This window comes from Squalius cephalus, assembly GCF_949319135.1.
Source record: "Squalius cephalus genome assembly, chromosome: 25".
Taxonomy (NCBI): Eukaryota; Metazoa; Chordata; class Actinopteri; order Cypriniformes; family Leuciscidae; genus Squalius; species Squalius cephalus.
The window spans coordinates 5,002,129-5,026,291 of record NC_137146.1 but is presented as its reverse complement, the minus strand read 5'-3'; the positions used below and the strand labels follow the sequence as shown (position 1 = coordinate 5,026,291).

At 36.7% G+C, this 24,163-nt stretch overlaps 2 protein-coding genes across 3 annotated transcripts in view; both read left to right on the top strand.

Annotated features, from left to right (window-relative positions):
* The window catches only part of ccdc178 (coiled-coil domain containing 178), a 28,269-nt gene extending 14,665 nt beyond the window's left edge, over positions 1-13,604 (top strand). The window contains exons 18-20 of one of the 2 annotated variants that reach the window (XM_079863725.1): positions 2,078-2,227; positions 6,923-7,057; positions 12,911-13,604. In XM_079863725.1, coding sequence (XP_079719851.1) covers positions 2,078-2,227; positions 6,923-7,057; positions 12,911-13,066 — 441 coding nt within the window. In that variant the 3' untranslated portion in view covers positions 13,067-13,604. The remainder of the gene's footprint in view (positions 1-2,077; positions 2,228-6,922; positions 7,058-12,910) is intronic. The other variant, XM_079863726.1, reaches the window with a different exon arrangement.
* A 5,601-nt stretch (positions 13,605-19,205) lies between these two features.
* Positions 19,206-24,163, top strand: part of klhl14 (kelch-like family member 14) — a 28,984-nt gene continuing 24,026 nt past the window's right edge. The window contains exons 1-2 of the mRNA XM_079863461.1: positions 19,206-19,273; positions 23,285-23,445. The gene's annotated coding sequence lies outside the window, so the exon portion shown is untranslated. The remainder of the gene's footprint in view (positions 19,274-23,284; positions 23,446-24,163) is intronic.

Genomic DNA, 24,163 nt, shown 5'->3' with positions numbered 1-24,163 from the left:
ACATACTATATATGTGTATATATAAGAGTTCAGATGCAAAAGCCTCTAAGTGCCATCTGAAATTTTCTTCTTGAATGATAATTTTTATCAAGCTTGTATATTTAAGTTCAGTAATTTCACTTAAATAGCAATGAAAATGACCTATTAATTGTCATTTAAGTGAAACTACTGAACTTAAATATACGAGCTTGATAAAAATGATCATTATCATTTCAATAAAACCAATTTTCAGTTTAAAATGCGCTTGGCAGATGCTTTTATCCGAAGCAACAGATTCATCCGCATGTGTGTTCCCTTGGGAATCAATGCCATGACCTTGCCATTGCTGGCTTCATTAAGGTCAATGTCAAATTTACATTTACAAATGAGTTTACAACCCATTTTACTTCCATGGTGACACAGCATAGTAAATGAAAAAGAGGCAATCTTTTTTACACAGAGATTATTTTCTACAGAAAAACTAGCACCAATTAATTGAGCTAAATAAGACAAGAAATGAATAAAGCAAGTAAATCCGTTTTTTTTAGTTGACTTGCAGCACGGATTATAACCTTGACAATGGTAACCATTTAAATAGTTGTGCATTTCCTTGCACGATGAGTTGAGATGCGGTAAATGTAACTTACACTTATGGACACACTCCACTGTGACTTCCTCACAAGCTGAATTAGGTTTTTTTTTTTTTTTCTTTCCCCTCATCATATTCTCATGTAGCTTGTTTACTTGATGAAGTCAGACGCTCAGTGAGTAGAAAAGCTGTAGGATGCAAAGTGCAGACACCATCAGTTTCTTATGGCCAATGAAGTGTAATTTGTCCCATTTACATTTCAGAGGTGCATCAGACGGGTTTTGTCAGCACTGCATGCAGTAATTAAGCTTTAAATCAATAGCCGGCATTTGTCATGTTTACTGCCACTCTCTGTGCTGGGTTAAACTCATCAGTTTAGCGCTGGGTCGTTTTACTGCCCAGCCACACTTCATTATTCCTTATTCCCAGGTAGAGCAGAAAATGTTCTTCTCTTTCTCTCTCCATCTTTCTTCCCATAGCTCTCTCTCCTTTCTTCCCGTATACGATGCTGACACAGGGTTGTGGAGACAAGCAAATCAGACCGTTATTTATTCTAATTTGTTTACATACTTCCTCAAGTGCTGGATGATTACTCGAGTTACTGTATTCGAATAGGTTTGGTTTCACTGTTTGGGTGTAAAACAAACGAAATGCAAACAAATATGAAAATGCTGTAGACACAAGATGCACATACAGTTGCAAAAAGGCACACAAGCACCATAAATGTACACTAAAAATATAGTGTAGAAACAATTTTCCCTTGTACATTTCTTGTAAATTTCACAATTAATTATAAAGAAACATCAAGTAACACATTGAATTAAAAGTGAAAAATTTAAGTAGAATGAATGCTGTCTTTTAAAACGTACTCCAATATTATTTGTTGCATTTACAACTTTGAAAAATCTTTTTTTACAGTGAAAAGTGGTTCATGCGACAAAATTGTGTGAGAAACCAAACAAAATTTAACTGTCCGTGGTATAATTTTATGAGTTTGTGATAGAAGTTGCAATGTCTAGTTGTGGACTAATCATTCTTTTGAATCTGCTGTTTTTTAATGAATCAGTTGATCCAGTTCACAAAACTGAATGATTTGTTCATGAATCAGACTAATCCGGTTCTCGAGTTCAACTCACTGACTCAATGATCCAGTCACAGAGGTTAACAGCCCACTGGAGGGCAAGATTATCAGTGAATAACTTAAATTTCAGTCTGTTTCTCACACAAAAAGCTATCATATGGCTTCAGTACACTTGAAATATAGTGCATAAGTCATTTTGGATCCTTTAATGAAGCTTCAGTCCATTCATTGTAATTGCATGGAAAAGTGCATCTTCAAAATCTCTTCTTGAAAATGAATGTTTGAAAGCCATACACATTTGGGATGACGAATGATTTTTCATTTTTTAGTGAACTATTTGTCCTAGTTTTTCCATGCTGTCCTTTCATTATAACATGTTAGAGTCTCTCAGAAGCTGATGGAGAACATCCTGTGCAAATCTGTTCCAGGTTCATCTACAGAAACTGCTACAAGACAATCTGAAGTTAGCGCAAGAGTACCGAGAACTGCAGAGAGCTCTGATGACAGCCAGACAAGAAGCCGTTTGTGTTTTTGAAAGAAGAAACAGAGCAGAGGCCTACGTCCAAGATCACAAGCAGGTAACACATTTCTTTCTCTGACTTCTTCCATATGCATGTATACATCAAGGCTATTTTCTGCATGTGTGAATGATGTGGTTGTCTATCTTTGTCATCAGAGATAGACAGCAGGCATGCAAAATAGTGATGAGAGAGAGGACTAGCGTGCGCAGGCGTGCTCCACACAGCCTGTCATAGGTGGTTGGTTTTAGTTGGGCAGTCAGCTAGGAGGCCACTGCAGTAATCTAATCACGATGAGATAAGCTTCATGACAGCGTTGCTCTGGCGTGCATGTGTGTTTATTCCATCTCACATGGCAGTGAGAGGAAACAGGCGCGTGGCAGATGCAAACGCTCTCAAGAACCAGCATCTCGGGAACGTTTGGGAAAATGATAATATGACACGTACGCCCATCACTAAAGGATTTTGCTGGCATTCATCAAAGCTGTACTGTGTAAGTGCAGTGTGTATCTATAGAGTGCAGTGCATTTGTCATTCCCAAACACTATTTGGCTGTGTATATTGGTATTTAACAACAAACACTTGTCAATGTAAAGATGCTTTCAGTGAGAGGTTAAAGCTGAAGTGTGCCATTTCTATGCTAGAATCACATAAAGGAAATGCAAAAATAATTACTGTATTCAGACAGGTTTCCTCAAAGCTCCCCTCATCTGCCATTGTACGAACAGATAGTTTGGTCAGGATGCTCAAACAGAGCAATTAAAGGAAGGGTTGGTGATTTGTTCCAGATTTTTTGTTTTGTTATGCTGGTTGAGTCTCTTCACATCCTGATAGCAATCGCTAAGTTAAGTGGTCTATTTATATTATGTATATATCGTCTGTGGAAAGAGTAGGGCCATAAAATATTCATCCAATCATTGCATTCATTCCTAATGGTGCAATTTTTTTGAATTAGTTCACCAGAAAGATTTGTTTATTTCCTGATTTGTTCAGTCGCTCTTTCTGTAGGTTACATCATTATACTGTAATTGGCGTCAAAGTGGATGTCTTTTTTTGTTATGAATCATTCAGTGATAGGATTCGTTAAAAAACAATTGTAGTGTACTTATTATAGCAAAAACAAAACCTGGGTTATAACTAGGTGCTGCTAACCCTGAACCTTCCCCTAAACCTAACCTTAACCGCCGGCCCAAATTTGCAAGGGTGGTTTTTCCGCTCACAGGCGCTAGGGGGAAGCGAGACGGCCACCATTCAACCCGAAAAAAGTCATATAACTATTCCAATGACTCCGAAGCTGTTCAGTTAAGGTCAATTAAGCTAAAAAAAACCGGTATAGTTCCCCTTTAAACCTAACCTTTCATGGGTAAGTACACTGTAATACACATACTGCAAAATAAAGTGCAACCAAAACAAGATTCGTTAGTTGCCCATGACCAAAACATATTTAGAAAGCTTTTTGGAAATCTACTAAAGGCCCCGATATACTCGTGGCGAAGTTTTTTTTCTTTTAAGCAGCCGGTGTTTTTTCCAGAAAGTTTGCTTTGGCAAGCTGTTGCGAACTCACAAAACGAACTCCAAACAAAGTTAGTTTTGGTCTGATTTTGTTCGAAATTATGTCACATCAGTTCGTTCTTCGATTTCGCTTCAAGTATATCGGTGTAACGGTCACCAGCTGGAGTGCCCTTGAAAGCCACCAGAGGGCACTCCACACCAGACTATCATGATTCACTCACAACTACATTTCCCATAATTCACTGCCCGGACTCATCATCCCTGATTATCACATTCACCTGTGTCTCATTATATTGTTTAGTTCACCCTATATAAGCCTGGTTCACCTCATTATTCCCTGCGAAGTCTTGTACGTTATTCCACTGCATTTCTGAGCATTTCCTTTGTTGTCGTTATTCCTGGTTCTTGATCTCTGCCCGTGTCCTGGTTTTCCTGTTTTTGCCTCACCCTCTGGATTTGTCTGTTTGTTGGATTGCCTGCCTGTGTATGACCTTTGCCTGGATTTTGACTGCGATTCTGAATAACACTTTAAATAAACTGCATTTGGATCCTCAACCTTTGTGTCTCGGAGCAGTTCATAACAATCGGGGCCTTAAGAGTCTCTGGAAAGAGTGTTTTAGCATTTTCCCCACAAATGATGATAATGCAAAATATTGTTTTTGGATTTTATCTAATATAGAAAGCTTAATCTTTGAGTTATCAAGCTTTATCAAGCCAAGTTTTAATAACCTCTTTGCGTCATTTTACATCAAGAATGAGTTTGTTCATGAATGAGATGCCTTGTTCGTTCAGCTCATTCAGTGCTTATCCGAGTCTCGTTCAGACTCAAATTAAATCTCAATGAACTGAGTTTTGTTCGTTGGAATGATTCGTTAATTTGATTCGTTAGGTTTGTTCGAAACACTCATTTGTTCATAAACTAAACCACCGAGGGCAATGTTTCAATGGCACCTGTAATTATACATTGTGTGTGATAATTAACCTACAAATGTCTTACTTGATATCTTCACATATTATAGGAGAAGGTATTTAAACAAAACAAAAAATGGCACACTTCAGCTTAAAAGCTTTGTGTCTCTCATACATGACATTAGTCCACGGATTGTCATTGTTATGGGACCATTGTTGTTGCTAGAGATTATTACTAGTTATAATGATCTACACATAATCTGTCACTTTAAGTATATAGCTTTTTTTTTTTAGCTGTAGATCATTTTAATATGATTTGTTATTCTACTGCTGATGGTAAAACTCTACTGAAGAGCAAGACACATTGTTTGTTCCCCAAAAGACTAATACTCGTACAACTCCTCATCTAACTACATGAATGTTATCAAGTGAGAAATGCATGCAAAAGGCAAATCCTGTGGACGGGATTCTCCACGCTCGTGATCAAAGCCTGATTTTCTTTTACTCAGTATTCAGCCTTTTTACAGTTTGTTGTTTATTTGCAGACTGCTGCGGCTTTCTCTCCTTCAGAGCGGATGTAGTCGCATCTCTTAGAGGTTTACGACGAGCTCTTCTTAAAGTTCTATACGTTTCTGTAAGGACGTGTAGGCCAAGCTTGCGCTCAATTAAATATGGAGACAGCTTAACATTTTTTAAAAGGTTTTCCATGCCATGCCAAGTATGTATAGGGTCCATTATGAATAGTCTGAATAGAATGTATATTTATCAGATGTCTATTAAAACACCTGCTCCATATGTATGAAACTGTCACACCACATTTATCATGAGAAATAGATTCAGACGGTGTTTTAAAGCACTGTTTATGTGGCTAGAAACAGCATAAAATATCATATATATATATATAAATTAGGAATATTTCACCCAAAAATGAAAATGTGAAATATTTCATGGAAGAAATATATGTGTGTGTGTATGTATTTATGTAAAAATAAATTATTTTCTGTTATTTAAAGTATAGCAATGCACATTTAACGGGTCTAAATATCTGCATTAGTGTGCTAGTGACAGATGGCATTTAATTATTTATGTGGTTTTATGTGGCATCCTTTGGTTATGCTGACAAACCTCTTTGTTTTGGACTTTTATCAATTGACTGTAGGCACTGCAACTATGTCCTCAACATATCACTTATATATGGAATACGGGTTATCATATACAATGACGTACTGGCATTTTGCCAGTTTAGTTGGATTTGCCAGTTTAGTCTGAATGAGAGAGCTAGAGCGCCCCCTTGCAGTGGTTAAATGTACAAACCATGGGCCTAACTAAACATCCAGAATCAGTTTAATGCTTGTAAACAAAAGGTTGGTGGCAGGTTTGCTATTGTAACCCTGAAAGCCTAACAGAAATTGAATTGTCTACATCTCGTCTCGAAAGTTGGGTTGTTACAAGAGGCAAGCATGTTTCACAGACACTGTTAGTTGGTATCTTGCATCACTTTGACTGCAGTCTTTTCTGATATTTCGTTTGGCACATTTCTTTCTACAGCATATTGTAACTATTGTTACTTGTAGCATTAATAGGATAGTACAGTTTTTTTTGTTGACACGGCTCCATAAAGGACATATTTTTTTGTACTCGTTCAGTTAAAGGCTGAGCTAATTCGCTTTAGTTTTTTCATGCTCCGAAGAACACATTGCCAAGCAATGATAAGCTTAAAGGAAGAGAGAAGAGATGGGGCGAAACAAGGGACGACATCCCTCCGAATTGAAACCCCCTTTTTTTCTGGAAAACTGCACAAATAATAAAGAGAGCAGCATGCTTTCTTCCTTTCTTTCTTTCTTTCTTCTCTAATCTCTCTCTCTCACACACACAAACACACTCTCTCTCTCATTTTTTTTATGTTTTTCCAGTATACTCAGAATAATTTCTTGTTGCGGCAGGGGGTTCATGACTTTTTGTGTATGTGTAAAATATGTCTGGAGGGGATTGGTATAAAGTTAAAGTGAGTGAAGTCGAAATATTTTACTCATCAGCTTTGCAGTCACCGAGTTTGCCTGAGCTAGAACAAAACCGCTGAAGCATTTAGAGAAAATTAACCCCCCATCCTGGCAGCCAGATGTGACTGGTTTCCGCCCAGTGCACATGAGTGGGCAGGGAGAGCAAGAGACTGTGAAATTCCTGTCAGCCCCGTGTACTGCAGAATGGGCTATTGACTGCTTTCTCTATTCCCCTCCATCATTCTTCTTGAACACTGCCATTAATTTCCTCTCCTGCCTTACCAATTCCCCCTCTCTTTTTCTCTCTCTCCCTCTTTCTTTCTTTCTTCCTCAGCTTTCTTTGTTGCAGAAGAGGATGCACAAAGCCATACTAAAATACTTCAAACACCGCAGCGTCTACAGCCAGTCAGAGCTGGCCCGCTTCCAGACCCTCTCCAACCAGAACAACCAGAAAATGAAAGCCCTCCAGGTATGGGCTCTTTAGTACCCCTACACACACACACACACACAACACTATTTGTAAGTATTGCACTGTATACTACAATGGGTCCCATTCAGGTTAATGCTTGTTGAGTTTAAGATGAGGTTGGTCCTTGAAGGAATATTTAACCCAAAAATTATTTACTCACCCTCATCATGTTTTTCTTCCATGAAACACAAAAGGAGATGTTTGGCAGAGTGTGCACGTTGCCATACAATAAACACTTTTCAGTGAATAAGGACTTACATTTTAGTTGTTCCTCACACAAAGCTATTCTATGACATTAGATAATGACATATTGCACACATGGACTATTTTTATGCTCTTTTTTTGGAACTTGAGAGTTGATGATCACCATCCACTTTAATTGTATGGGAGAGAACAGCGTGTACGTTATTAAAAACATCTCCTTTTGTGTTCCACAGATGAATAGATGGTCAGTGGTCACTTATTTACATGACATGACAGTCAAGCAAAAGAATCTCCCGCCAACTAGGGCGTAAAGTTTATATGATTTAATAATAATTAGGGATGCATAATATATCGGCTACCATATCGGTTTCGGCTGATATATTTTAATTTTTAATGTAAAGGTTATCGGCCCGATAAGACAATTTGGCCGATGTATTGAAGCCGATAAATAATGGATTATTTCCTTCAGCTGAGACACTTCAGATGCGCTCTGTTTGACATGATGGTTTTGCTTGAAATATGATCACTTCAAAAAAGGAAAATACAGTTAAGTCCAACATGTACAGCACAAGTCTGTCATATAGACTACATAAAATTATAATAGTGTGCTTGGGACATGTCTTTTAATGGTGAGAGTTTTGTTTTTGTAATCAGGCTCTCAAAAATGATATAAAAATGTTGATTTATTTAGATTTATCGACCAATATTTCGGTTATCGTTTTTCAAATATAAAGAATTATCGGTTTCGTCCAAAATGTTCATATCGGTGCATCCCTAATAATAATGATTGTAGATTAATAAAAAATGTATATGCATCAAATAATAATATACAAGTCATAGACCGATACATTGGCCAGATTGATATATCAGAAGATATTTGGCGATTTTAAGATTATCGAAACCTGGCCAGTCGACAGAGCCGTTAGAATTCACTTTTGTCAGACCCAAAATCTAGTCTAGTAAATAGAAATTTTGTTTTCAAATATGAAATCTTTGAAGTGAATTTCAAGTAAGTATTGTGTTAAAAACTTGGTAACATAACATTTTTCGCTCTTATCACACACATATCGGCATTATATCTGTCATCCCATTCTCTGATTATTGATATCGGCATTGTATAGTGCTCTGAAAAAAAATCTATATCGTTTGACCTCTATCATTAAAATATAAAATTGCCAGAACATTGAAGAAAATTAAAATTGAAGAACATCTTAAAAAATTCGGCGATCATGGTGTGAGGTACTAGCGTCCGTCTAGCATGTTTAGACCAACAAAATATAGTACATATATCTAAAATGTCTAACGCATGAACAAATGCGAGGTTGTTAAAATTATATTTAAATAATGAATGAAATTAGAATTGCATTTAGCAATATTTTGTATATTGGAATAATGTAACCGCAATGTTTGAATGATCTAACACAAAAGGCATTTGGTCTCAGTGGAAGGTGTACTATGCGTGCTTATAATGAGGTGAGCGGCGGTGTGTTTGTGGCTCAGTCAGGGGAGGCCAGCTCTGGAAGTCAGGCTGGTGAATGGAGCATGAAGACGAGGAGTTCTTCAAGCTCCTCCGAGTGTGAAGGACAAAAGGAGCAGCCTTACTCTAAACTTTGTCACAGCTCTGTGTTGATCTCCTCCCCCAGACACAGACTAGCATTGTGTATAGGAGACTTTACATTGTGAAATAAGCAAGGCATAGCAATAAAGCATCACCATTCTCAAATGACCCAAAACTACGGGAGTCGTGTAGAAGCTAACCTTTGGTTTAAAGGCTTGTGATATTTTATGGTATTAGAAAGTTTAGTTTGTCTCAGCTTCCTATTGTCATTGTCTTTGTATTGTGCAGCAACTACCATACAATGGCCAAACAGTCCCTGGCATATGGGACATAGAGGCTGTGAGGGCCTTTGCCCTGTCTGGGGCCCCCTCATGACATTATGAGGTAATTAAATATGCGATTTTACTAAATGACAAAAATCTAGGAAGATGAGTAGAAAATATTTGAGCAAAACAAGGGATTAATGAAAAGTATTTTAGAGAGGGATAAATCATCCATGATAATATCTGTCTGTCTGATCATTTTGATACAATTGATCAAATATTTTGTTTCCGGATTGAACACCACATTTTTGAAGCAAGCCATCTTGGTAATGCCTCAAATTGGCTATTCTAGCCATGTTTCAATAACATTTCAAATCACTAATATATTCAGGGCCGTTGTCAGAGGGACATCCGGGAATGTTGTCCCGGGCCCTGTGAAAAGGGGGTCCTCTTGGACTTGGGGAAAACAATTAACGATCATTCATAATATCTCAACACTTTGCAAACAATAATTGTTGTTTATTTTTGCACGCTGGAAAACAGAGTCAAGTTTTTACACCAACAAATCAGCCACTGAAGTATGACTGCTGAAAAAACTGTCAATGTTTTGATTTTGCATTGATTTTATTTATTTCTCTCTATATATTCACCATTTTTAATTATATGTCATTTACTTTTCTTGAATAGACTATTTATTTTTTGCATATATTTGAAGTATCATAAACAAGTGCCACGTTCACACAGCAGCAGAATCCGGTTGTCAATCCTGTATTTGAGTCCTCAATATGGTTACTACACACACACTTCAGGTATTTACATTTTATATATCAGGACTCACAACCGCATTCTAGGAAAACCCGTGGTGTGAACAGAACCAGTCGTGTCATTCAATCTAAGACTTTCGATAACTTTCGCTTTCTTTCGATAACTTACAGTGACGGAGATATAAGCTGTGTGTCATCTGAGAGTTTTAGATACAGTCACCGTTCTCCACCAGAGCTGTTCCTGTCAGTTTTGTGTGACTCAAAACACTGCTGTCGGTTAATGAAGATTTGACGGATGAACTCTGTTGGACACTTGTCATATCAAAAGTATAAAAAAAGACGATGTTGCCATCTTTGATATTACTTTGGTCACTGTCGCTATGATTACTGGTAAGAGAATACAGGCTTGACTCCCGTTGCACGTTCATACAGACAGTATTAGAGATGCTACTATAAGTTGCTGTTTGAACGGGATGTGACGTGTGTTTTGATGGCCAGCGCTCTATAGAGCTATATATGTTTGAGCCCGAATCAGATTCAAGTGAACCAATGCAACCACAACAACTGCAAGACAAAACACTAGGCACTGCCATAGCTTTTAAAAAAAGATATTTATATTTCAGATGCTTAAAAAAGCTCTTAACACTAATATTGACCCTGATCCAATTATAGCCCTATTTGGGGTCTCCCTTATGCCTGATTTGGTTCCCCGAGATCGTAAAGTCATTGCTTTTACTACAATCTTGGCCAGACGGGCCATCCTTCTTAAGTGGAGGCATGCTTCTCCTCCAACACATGACAGGTGGATACAGGACATTTTCTACTGTATTGGACTTGAAAAGTTAAGATACTCACTCTCTGGTTCACTTAAATCCTTTTACAAGATTTGGGATCCCCTTTTAAATTACTTTAAGGGTTTACCTTGTGCACCTGTAACTGGCAATGTTACATGATTTTCGTTTATTAGAAGGATCTTTGAATTTTTTCAATTCACATTTATGTTGTTTCCTTGTCCCTTTTTTCCTTTTTTTTTTTTTTTTGAGCTATTGGATGGGGGGGGGGTCATGTAAGGGATTAATAATGGACAATATCTTACTGTCTACTGTTTATGATGTCTTATTCTGTACTGTCACTGAGAACCAATAAAAAGATTTGGAGTAAAAAAAAGATATTTAGAAAAAGCATGTTGAGGATAATTAAGAAGAGTCCATTTTGAAATGAGATGAACAAACAAAAGCATTCTCGTTCAATCGCTCAGGCACGTCGGTTGAAAATAAACTTCAGCAAGGCATTTCTAGCAGTTTGAACTCTCTGAAAGTTTGTGGAGGTGCAGTTTGTCCTCATCCAGGGACAGAACAATACCAGATGCTCTTACTCAACAGCAGTATCGCTCTTGTGATTGATGCAGACATGAGTTGTTAAGAGCACCATGACATCACACACACAAAAAAATCAAATCCTGCCGTTTCGGAAGAGTGGAAACAAAAACTCATATTTTAAACTGGGGAGTTAGATCTGAGATATGAAACTTGCAGATTGTTTTTAAAGTAGAATAACCTCTTATATGTGTACGTATCATTATAATTTAGATTTTCCATTTCATGCCACCTTTAACCGTCTTAAACTATCGCAGTGTCCTGTGTGCGAAGACTTTTTTTCTGTCCGAACACTTTCCCTAAGAGACCACAAGCAAAACCTGTCCACCCATCTACTCATGAGGAACCTCAGCCGACGAGGGTTGCCGGTGGCAAAAACTAGTTCCACCGATCTGTCCCTGTGTCTTCCTGAGGAAGAAATGACTGCTTCCAAGCAACTCTACTGAAGTAGAGAGATAGGGGGAAGAGTTAAACGAAATAGAGAAAGCGTACAAGCCTGTCATCTCGTAACGCCGCTGCAAGATTGGGCACTCAGTTCCGGGTTATGCAAGTTTACACCAGGGATAGCATAATTGACAATTGCTAACAACAGAGAGCAGGGTGGAGAGTTGTGAATGGCCAGTAATAATTGGAGCGAACGCCCACTGCGCTGCTCTCAAGGGACTGTAATCCAAGATCTTGTTTCTGATATAATTGTTAGTCAGAAAATTTCTGCATGGCTAGGCCAGCTCAGTTCCCAAGCTGGTTGACAGTGCAAGGCAGTTTAATAGAAAAACTGGTTGCTGAGGTTTTTAAAACAGGCATGCACTGAACCAACACGCAGTTCACCAGGAGAGTGGCGCACACCGTCTTTCTCGTTCCTTTGTTTTGTCTTTCTCAATCTCCTGTCGTACAATACAGAATAAAAGCGTCTCAAGTTGTCAGCGTCGCTCTTTTATAGGTTTCTGGGAACGAGTCAAAGTTTGACTAGTAAATGCCGTATCTAATCCGTTTTACAGGCACAAAGCATCTTTCTTCAGTCACGACGAAGTATGTGTATTCTGACAAAAAAAAAGAAGGATAATACATTTTATATTTGTATTTTATATTTTAGTGTAGTATATATACGGTTTATACAAGTACCAGTCAAACATTTGGAATAATGAAGTTTTTTATGTTTTCAAAGGGCATTCCTTATACTCACTAAGGCTGCATTTATTTGATCAAAAATACAATAAAAACAGTGATATTGCGAAATATTATTACAATTTAAAATAGCTGTTTTCTATTGTTATATATTTTAAAATGTAATTTATTCCTGTGATCAAAGCTGAATTTTCAGCATCATTACTCCAGTCTTGTCTCACATGATCCTTCAGAAACATTTCTGATTATTATCAATGTTGAAAACAGTTGTGCAGCTTAATATTTTTCAGGATTCTTTGATGAATAGAAAGTTCAAAAGAACAGCATTTATTTGAATGGGAGTTTGCAGTGCATATATTTAAATTGCCTTTAAACCGGATGGAAATGCTAAGACTAGCACCACAAAACACAACATATATATCGGTGACCAACTATACTAGCCTTTCCCAGTATTATACATTGAAGCATTAATGCCGATCGTCTGTTGGCTCCCGCTCCACTACAGGTTTTTGTACTGAATTAGCTGACACTCATTGATTCCATTTGCTTGCCTATTTAAACAGGAGGAGTTGTCAAACTCAATCCGGCGCCTCTCTGAGTTCCTGCTCTCGCTGACAGATGACTCAACTACCAGCCATGTCCCGCAGCCAGCAAACAGACCCATCGCAGATGCCTACGGATCGAGCAGGAAGATGCCTACAGTTCAGATAGCGGAGTAATTGGACGCTCACCTGCGCCAGACAACTTACTTAAACCCCCAGCATGCTTCACTCTCTCTCGTCCGACGCTCACGGCCCAATCCATAACAATGAAGCAGGTGACTTTCATGCTACTGTCAGGAATGATCTAATTTTAGCGGGGTGAATGATTGCAATTGGCTTTGCCTCATCAGATAATTAATCTATGTCACCATTAATTGGAAAAGAGAATAATTAGGGGGCTGTGTTGACAGAAATTCTACGCTTCTCTAGATTCTTGGATCTAATTACACCTACTTAAACCCCTCTGACCTTAACTAGCGGATAGTATACCTGCGTAACCCTAACCAGGCTCGGGTTGGTCTCGACCGCCTCTCGCACTGCGTCCTTTGTCATTTTTTTCCTCCTTTTTGGCTTGTTTATCCTCTCTTTTCCTGTCTCCTCAGAGAGCTGTCTCCCTCAATCACTTTTCAATATTCAATCTTAATTTTGTGTAAGTTTAGCATTTTCAATGAGCTGGAGATGAATGATTAATGAATAAATTTGAATGCTTCATTTTGTCCATGGATCATTAGTCAAGTCCTTTGTGGGAAGGACCTGCGAAAAAAAAAAGAGGGAAAATTATTGAGACATTAGCCTGAAGCAATCCAGGGGTAAATAGTATGCACAGAGGGATGTTGTGTGAACGCTACCCACTGGCATTCTGCACAACCCCACGGAAACGCAAGCCTTCTAATTTACCCCGCTTCACAAGACTGATGTGCTCTATCGACAAATAGGTTTCATTTACAAAAATGAGGTTTCATTTTGATGGTTTGGTGTATGCGGCTTTTTACTTTTTTGAGTTCTTTATTTATGTTACCCTTGTGTTATGTGCCTCATCTGGTGAAATGTAAAACAACAAAACTATTAATGAAATGTCCGTTACAACTGACCGTAAAAAAATCTCATAGCCAAGCAAAGACATTAAAAAGTGACATCTTTGTTGGATAATTAGGATTATACGTTAGATTGTAGAGTAAAACTTCTCAATAAGGTCTTATTTGTTATCATTATCGACTACATTATTTCAAATGAACTAACAATGAACAATACTTATTCATCTAATTTATGTTAATTTCAGTATTTACTAATGGAGCCTTTTCAGAGACTGTGATGATGTGTCCACGGTTGTTAACATTATTAAAAGGATAGTTCACCCAAAAATGAAAATTCTGTCATTAATTACTCACCCTCATGTCGTTCCAAACCCGTAAGATTTTCGTTCATCTTCAGAACACATATGAAGATCTTTTTGATGAAATCTGAGAGCTTTCTGTCCCTCCATTGACAGTCTATGCAACTACCACTTTAAAGGCCCAGAAAGGTAGTAAAGACATCATTAAAGTAATCCATGTGACTCCGGTGGTTTAACCTAAATTGTATGAAGCTACGCGAGTGCTTTGTTTGCGTTCATGTAACACTGTACGCTCTCGCGTCAACACCCATGCATCATTAGAGATTAATATTTTGTAAAATAGTGAAACCATAGTGGTAAATTATGTTTTTTTGTGCTTCATAAAATTGAGGAGTCACATGGATTACTTTAATCAGAGGTGTAAAGTCCAGGCTCAGAAAGTCAAAGTCCTCCTCAGTATTTTGTTCCAATCACCTGGATTTGCTAATTAGCACAGTTTTTCAGCCAGGAGAGTGAGTTCATGGGTGGAATAAACATATGGTAGGACTTTTACTTTCTGACCCCTGGACGTTACACCTCTGAATTTAATGATGTCTTTACTACCTTTCTGGGGCTTGAAAGTGCTAGTTGTGTAGTTGTCAATGGAGGGACACAAAACTCTCAGATTTCATCAAAAACATTTGTGTTCAGAAGATGAACGAAAGTCTTACAGGTTTGGAACGACATTAATGTTAAAAATTAGACCTTATTGTAAAGTGTAAATTGCAAAGCAACACATTAAACATCCCAAACCTTATATAGGCTACTCTTTAAAATAAATGTTCCAGTCAGAATCAATAATGAAACATCAAGCACTTTTAAAACTCAACTCTTTTAAGAAACATATAGCAACTTAAGACCCACATACAGTCAAAAAAATAGTTGATGATAAGAAATTAAGATGCTACAATGAACTTTTATTTTGAAGTGTGTATAGCTGTCGCAGTTTTGGGTTGATTATGTAGATGTGGAAATGACATATATTCCCTGCAAAGTGTTAAAGGATTCATTTGACATGAATGAATGGGCCCAGAAGCATACATACTCCCATGACAGCAATACAACTTTTTTTAAACAGAATACAGACAGAGAACTTAATGGATGACTGAGAGACATACTATTTCTCTTTAAAGTCAGCGAAAGAGATCCTTTGGCACCTTTGAGACTGCCAGAGTGGATGTGCATTTGCAGTGGATAATAATGGGCAGCAACTGGACTCATGCTTTCTGTGATCAGCAGAACAGCACTAACTAGTCCTACGGTTTATACTGTAGACACACACAAAAAAGATGATATTATACAACAAACAGCTTTGGCTGTAAAATTTGATTGGATGAGCAATGAACGAAACCGCATTATGTGAACATACACCAGTGCAATTCTGTATTAATGAACTTTGATTGATACTTTGCTTGTCAACTCTAAACTACAATTAGGTTAATGAACTGTATTACTTGATGGAAGATGTATTTATTGTGATGGTGACTATTCACATTAATGTTATTGTTAATTTATTAGTAATAATAATAGTGATAATAATGTATTATTTCATTTTAAAATTTAATTCTAAATATGATTTAAAAAACAGCCATTTGGGCCACTCACACAGATTGCAATTCCAATTGTTACCACTAGTGGCAAACACTCCTGAGCCGCGCCTGTATCACATGGATTTTTGACATTTAGGGCCCTATTTTAACGATCTGAAACGCAAGTGTCAAAGCGCAAAGCGCAAGTAACTTTGTGGGCGGGTCTTGGCGCTGTTGCTATTTTCCCGGCGGGATAAATGACTCTTGCGCCAGGCGCAAATCTAAAATGGGTTGGTCTGAAGCAGCTTCATTATTCATAGGTGTGGTTTGGGCGTAACGTGAAATAAACCAATCAGAGCGTCATCTCACATTCCCTTTAAGAGCAGGCGCGTTTGTTCTAAAGCGGATTCCTATTATAACGGCGGATTTGCCAGGCGCACGCCAGGAGCGGTTCACAGCCGAGGAGAGCAACGCTCTCGTCAGGGAGGTTGGGGATGGAGAAACCCACCCAAATTAACTTTGGTTAAAAAGGCGTATGATAATTTGGGTAAATGTGTAAGCTAGATGTATGCTTTTATAATAAATTGTCTATCTATCTATCTATCTATCTATCTATCTATCTATCTATCTATCGTAATAATGTATGATTTGCAAAAATGAAAACTGCTGCTTCTGTGTAGATGAGAGAATCAAAGTATGCGTGTTGTGCACACGCTTCATTGATTATGGCCAAGCATGCGCCCTTAAAATAGCATATGAATAACATGCGCAACGCGCCACTGACTTTAAACTATTTTTTCCTGGTTAGTGGCGCAATTGTTTTCTAAACCTGCAAAATAGCATGAAGGAACGTTTGCGCCGGAACACACCTCCTTTTTTGCGCTGAACCGCCCAGGGAGCGCAAGTTCATTCCCTAGTTTAGCGACGTGCTTCTGTGGAGGGAAAAGCGCACTTTGCGCGGGTGCAAAATAGGAATGATACATGCGTACAAAGTCAATTGCGCTGGGTGCAAGATAGGGCCCTTAGTCTTGTCATCATCATCATTATTATTATTATATTAACATTTATTAGAAACTTAAAAACAGTTAATAAACACATATATATGTTCAATAAATAATGTATTAATAATAATTTAAATTACTATTATTATTATTTTAATAATTAACAATAATTAACTTGAAACTTTATTATATAATAATTTATTAGATACATGAAAACAGTTAATAAACAGTCATATATGTTTAATAGTGTATTAATAATATAATAACTATTAATATTATTATATTAATCATTAATAATTATTATTATATTAATAATAATAATTCATTTGAAAATTGAATTATTATATAATCTTTGAAAACAATTAATAAGCAGTCAGATATGTTCAATAAATAATGCATTAAAAACAGTTCATAATCTGAAACTAAATAATCATAATAAGAAAATTAATTATTTATTTGTTAATAATAATCATTTATTTAAAACATTATTATATAATAATTTATTAGAAACTTGAAAACCATTAATAAACAGTCAGATATGTTCAATAAATAATGTATTTAATAATAATTAATCATAATAATTTATTTGAAAACAGTTGTTAAACAGTCAGATAAGGATGCCAATGTTTAATAATTTATTATTATTATTACTACTACTGTTACTAAATCATAATAATATATGAAACTTGTTTGAAACAGTCATTTAAACAGCTTGATAAAATGCCAATGTTCAATAAATAATTACATATTATTATTATTTTATTATTAATTAATTAATTATTATTTATTTTTACATTTTAATTGTAAATATTATTGAAAACAGCCATTTGGGCCACTCAAACAGACTGCAATTCCAATTGTTACCACTAGTGGCACACACTCGTTAGTCAGGTTTGGTTCTGTATCACATGGATTTTTGATTTAGTCTAGTTCTACGCTTTAGTAGAGTAGGCATATGAAATTCAGGTTTAACATACAGCAACACATGACTGCATACTGAGGATACATGTATGCACAATTGTCTTGTATTGATGTGCTTCATATCATGCACTTTTTGTTTGTGCACTAAACTTTGTTGGCACCTCGGACACCCGGGTCATCTTTTTGAAGGATGGATTGTCTCTTTGCTTTCTCTTCCAGGTCAGGCAGCCAGATTTTAAATTAGAACACTTCCCAAACACATTTGTCTGCTCTTCCTGCCTCCAATCAATCCTGTAAAATAAATGACACCAGGCCAGGAAACACCACTGCCATTAATTTCAACAGAAACATGCATCAAACCTTACAGTGGGTTAGCAACCGCCAGACGACTCTATTACGCATACACACATGCTGTATTGTACACTAGCTTTTCGAAGCCAAAATCAAGATGAATTTAATGGTTGTATAGGTGTTGTTATTTGACCAATTTGAGGTCACAGTTAAAGGTATAAAGTGCAATATTGTTGTTATTTTCAATAATGGACAACTGTAAGTCAGTTGTAGATTGTAAGTAAATTGGCATTGGGAAAGTTGTGTTTGAATACAATCGTCATTTTTGCAATTCCATTTGGTGACGCTAGTGCTGCAGAAATTACACACTTCAACTTTAAGTAAAATCAGATTGAATGCACGATTAAAGCTAGACTTTCAGTGTCAGATTTATAATATTCTGACGGCCAATTCAATAACAGAGATCATAATTACAAGACAGGCTTCATGCTGCAACACAAGGCGATGACAACCCTTGAAATGTGTACAGATGCTGAGTCTGTGTGTATTTAATTGGAAAATAAGACACCTGAAAATGTGGAAAAAAAAGAAGAGCGATAAACAAATTCGTCATGAAAATAATATATGTTCTCTTTGTCTCCACACTTCCCTGCCTCCCCACACATTCATCTTAACAGGATAATAATTTGTGAAAGTCTCTGACATTTGTGGCTAGCTAGCATGGTAATAAACCCCTGGCTCGGAACGTTTTTTAGTTAATTAGAGTCAATCAATCCAAACTTTTGCTCACTTACCGGTGTGAAACAGCAATATAATGAGCAGAAATCAGCACAGTGATTGGAAATACAAATTACAGCTGTTTAAAGGAAACCACACAGTCTACTACGCGGCCAGCGAAGCAAGAGCCTGCTGGGGACATCTTGAAGGGTTTGGTGCCAATTCGATGGGTGCAGTAGGGGGAAAGATATGAGACGGAGATGAAGAAAAAGAGGGGGAGAGAAGCTCAGCAATGCAGATGCTGAAGGACGGATTCAGTCAAACCGCCCTGACGGCAATTAAACACGAGTTACGTTTGACAAAATCTCTTTATTAATACTTGCACCGTACTGTGGAGAAATCATGCTTGGGTTTGGGCCTAATGTGTCTGTGGATGTATAGTGTTATTTCTGTGTTTTCTCATTACAGATGTCATTAACGTGTGACGTTCACATGTAATATCAGTGATGAGCAATTTAGCAAAGACAGGTTTTGATTGGACGGATGCATATAGGTATGTTATGAACACGCTTCACTCTTTTCTCATAATCGAATTGCTAAAAAAATGTCAAGTTGTTCAAAACCCCTTGTAGTAATGACGACAAAAGCACCATAAAAGAAGTCTGCTGTACTCATGCATTGTATTCCAAGTCTGCCGAAGACGTCCGATAGCTTTCTGTGAGGAATACACTGAAATTCATGTCATTTTATCATGAAAATCTTCCATTCCGCCAAAGAACTCAAATCTCAATTGTGCCAAATGCTGTCTGCTTGAATGAGATTTGAGAGCTTGTATGGATAACAGAAGGCTTGGGGAAAAACACAGTTTGTATGGACCAATTTTATGGTGCATTTTTTGCAATTTCTTGTTATATATATATATATATATATATATATATATATATATCAGTGATGTGTAATTACATATTACTGAATGCAAATTACAAGATACATTTTTAAGTTATTAACGTAATCTATTGTATTACGCATTTTAGGTAATGTAATCTGACTACTTTTTGATTACTTTTCGATTACTTTTGACCTAACTTGTTTAGAACGTTGATTTGAATAGTATAATCTTGTACCATATTGATAAATCATTTTTGTCATCAACAACAAGTGCATTAAACATCACATTACATCAGGGTTTCCCTAGGAACTGCAGGGGGTTTATAAATTCATGAAAAGCTAATAATTAATTAAATCATAAATAAGTTAAATTATAACCTACATTTTTTTATTATTTTTTATTATGGCCTCTCTATTCTACATGTAATTATAGTCGCCTGACTAGTGGCCAATCTCTGTGTGTAATTCCACAACATTTTTGAGAAAGGAAAGTTTAATTAATAAAAAAACAATAATTAGGGAGACAATGAATTCTGAATAATTTACTGCCATTTTGTGAATATTAAGTGATGAAATCAATAAAAAAAAGTAACTGTAGTCTGATTATGAGTATTTTAAAGAGTAATTAATTAATCTAAAGTACTTAATCTAATTACAAGTATTTAAATTTTGGAATCTGATTACATTATCCAGACTATATGTAATCAGTTACTTCCAAGCTCTCTCTCTCTCTCTCTCTCTCTCTCTCTCTCTCTCTCTCTCTCTCTCTCTATATATATATATATATATATATATATATATATATATATATATATATATATATATATATACACTTACCTAAAGGATTATTAGGAACACCATACTAATACTGTGTTTGACCCCCTTTCGCCTTAAGAACTGCCTTAATTCTACGTGGCATTGATTCAACAAGGTGCTGAAAGCATTCTTTAGAAATGTTGGCCCATATTGATAGGATAGCATCTTGCAGTTGATGGAGATTTGTGGGATGCACATCCAGGGCACGAAGCTCCCGTTCCACCACATCCCAAAGATGCTCTATTGGGTTGAGATCTGGTGACTGTGGGGGCCATTTTAGTACAGTGAACTCATTGTCATGTTCAAGAAACCAATCTGAAATGATTCGAGCTTTGTGACATGGTGCATTATCCTGCTGGAAGTAGCCATCAGAGGATGGGTACATGGTGGTCATAAAGGGATGGACATGGTCAGAAACAATGCTCAGGTAGGCCGTGGCATTTAAACGATGCCCAATTGGCACTAAGGGGCCTAAAGTGTGCCAAGAAAACATCCCCCACACCATTACACCACCACCACCAGGCTGCACAGTGGTAACAAGGCATGATGGATCCATGTTCTCATTCTGTTTACGCCAAATTCTGACTCTACCATCTGAATGTCTCAACAGAAATCGAGACTCATCAGACCAGGCAACATTTTTCCAGTCTTCAACTGTCCAATTTTGATGAGCTCGTGCAAATTGTAGCCTCTTTTTCCTATTTGTAGTGGATATGAGTGGTACCCGGTGGGGTCTTCTGCTGTTGTAGCCCATCCGCCTCAAGGTTGTGCGTGTTGTGGCTTCACAAATGCTTTGCTGAATACCTCGGTTGTAACGAGTGGTTATTTCAGTCAAAGTTGCTCTTCTATCAGCTTGAATCAGTCGGCCCATTCTCCTCTGACCTCTAGCATCAACAAGGCATTTTCGCCCACAGGACTGCCGCATACTGGATGTTTTTCCCTTTTCACACCATTCTTTGTAAACCCTAGAAATGGTTGTGCGTGAAAATCCCAGTAACTGAGCAGATTGTGAAATACTCAGACCGGCCCGTCTGGCACCAACAACCATGCCACGCTCAAAATTGCTTAAATCACCTTTCTTTCCCATTCTGACATTCAGTTTGGAGTTCAGGAGATTGTCTTGACCAGGACCACACCCCTAAATGCATTGAAGCAACTGCCATGTGATTGGTTGATTAGATAATTGCATTAATGAGAAATTGAACAGGTGTTCCTAATAATCCTTTAGGTGAGTGTATATATATATATATTCTATGTTTTGCATCATTCACACACATGATTACATCTGAAAATCCTCTAAATTCAGATGTGAATGTCACAAGATCAACGTTTTGGTAGTGCAGAATACAATTTACTAGGGTTTCCCTTAGAAGTCCGCCCTGTACATTATATATATATATATATATATATATATGTATTCATATTTTTCTAAAAATGCATAACAATATGGCATAATTCCTGAATTTGACTGTTTTTAGCACTCCATTTCACCTCAAACTTCATTTCTGAAGTTCCAATAAGTGCTAGCTGAGCTTGGCAGCCTCGGCTTGACGTTGTCTTACAGTTATTATTGTTAGACTATCCAAGGAGCGCAGATAATGCAAAATGCTCTGCATGCCCTGCGTTTGTTTCACTTTTCACTGGAGGGAGTAATTGTGTGGCGCTGACCATATTAGACAGAAAGCACATTTTCAAAAGGGGAACCGCTGGCGTCAGAACAAAAGAGCGGAGAGAAATTAAAGACTGCGAATGTTGGTGTAAGATTAGCAAAAGGAGGGCGATGATGCTTCTTTAGATGGAATAAGGGTTGTGTTATAGCTAAGGATGACCAGTATGTGTGTTTGTGTACACTAAAAACAGGTACAGTATATACTTTTTATACTATTACATTATTACAAATTAAAATAACATATTTATTTAATCTTTCATTTAATCTCTCATTTGATCAACTTAATGCATCCTTGTATTAAGTATTAATTTATTTCAGAAAAAAAAATCTTACTGACCCTGACCTTTTGAACAGTAGTATATATTAAATAATATTAAATATACAAATGATTATTGATTAATAATATAAATAATATATATGTCTGAGTGTGCATTTATACGTCTATGCTAAATTTAATTGCTAAAACACATTGGTAAAAAAAACATTTTTGCAAATATTTTCATGTTGAATGCTGCATTTTACATAAGAATGTTTGGTAAGACTTTAAAATAAGGTTCATTAGTTAATGTATTTAATAACTAACATGAACATTTGTTACAGTATTTATTCATATTCAATAAGGTTCATTAGTTAACATTAGTTAATGTATAAACTAACAATGAGCAATACATTTATTACAGTATTTATTCATATTTGTTAATGTTAGTTAATAAAAATCCAGCTGTTCATTGTTTGTTCATGTTAGTTCACAGTGCATTAACTAATGTTAACAAATACAACTTTTGATTTTAATAATGTATTAGTAAATGTTGAAATTAATATTAACTAAGATCAATAATTGCTGTATAAGTATTGTTCACTAAGGTAGTTAACTAATGAACCTTATTGCAAAGTGTTACCGAATGTTTTTGTGAATCAATTATACAGAAATGAGTTCTGCTTGTGTTTCATATGCAACTGAAAAGCATGTAAGATAAACTCACATGATCAACCTCAAATCACATATTCTTATAATCATTTAGCATCTGATTCTTTTCATACTTCCAATTCCCATGTGGTTTTCTTTGTTAAATTTTTTTCTATATATTTTTTAAGGCTGAGAGTGTTTGGGCGCCGCTTTAATGAATAAAATCTCCCAGTTCTCCCCAGAAATAAGCATCAGCTGTGCTCCGCTGGCTTTACCTTCCCCAGGTGATCGCGCCACTGCGTCCACGGCCGCTCCAGCGCACACGGATCCTTCGCCGCTGCCAACCCTGAGGGTGGCTACCCGCTAGTGGCACACACACACACATGCCAGTGTTCCTCCAGTATCCCATCATGCCTCTGTCCTAGCTGCCCAGCTGCTCCCTAAGGTACACCCCACTACCCTGATACCTCCCTCTCGTTCTCTCTCTCTCTTCTTCTGCTGTTTTCTTTGTCATGAGTGATCGTCTGCAGGTCTCTAAACACCAGGGCCCACCTGGACTGGGAGTCGCCCATTAGAACCCCATATGTGATGGAGACACAGCGCGCCTAACTTCCACACCTAATCAACACCCCTGTGGGCCGCAGTCTCAGTATGTTCCTCAGAGATCAACCTGATACAATTACTGGATATACACCACGTATTAGCATATCACAGCAATTATACAATGATCTGTCATAGATTCTAGAAGCAGTGTTATATTAGTATCAATGATATTTTATGTGAAGTTGTTTTGAGTTTGAGTTATTTTAGTACTTCAACTTAAAGTAAACAAAAATTTTAAATATTTATATATATATATATATATATATATATATATATATATATTAGGGCTGTCAAACGATTAATCGCGATTAATCGTATCCAAAATAAAAGTTTGTGTTTACATAATATATGTGTGTGTATGGAGTATAATTATTTTCTATATATAAATACACACACATGCATATATATTTAAGAAAAATGTGTTATTTATATATAAAATATTTATATATAATATAAATTATATATAATATAAATATATATACACAGTATATACATGCAAATATTTCTTAATACATGCATGTGTGTATTTATATATAGAAAATAATTATACACCGTACACA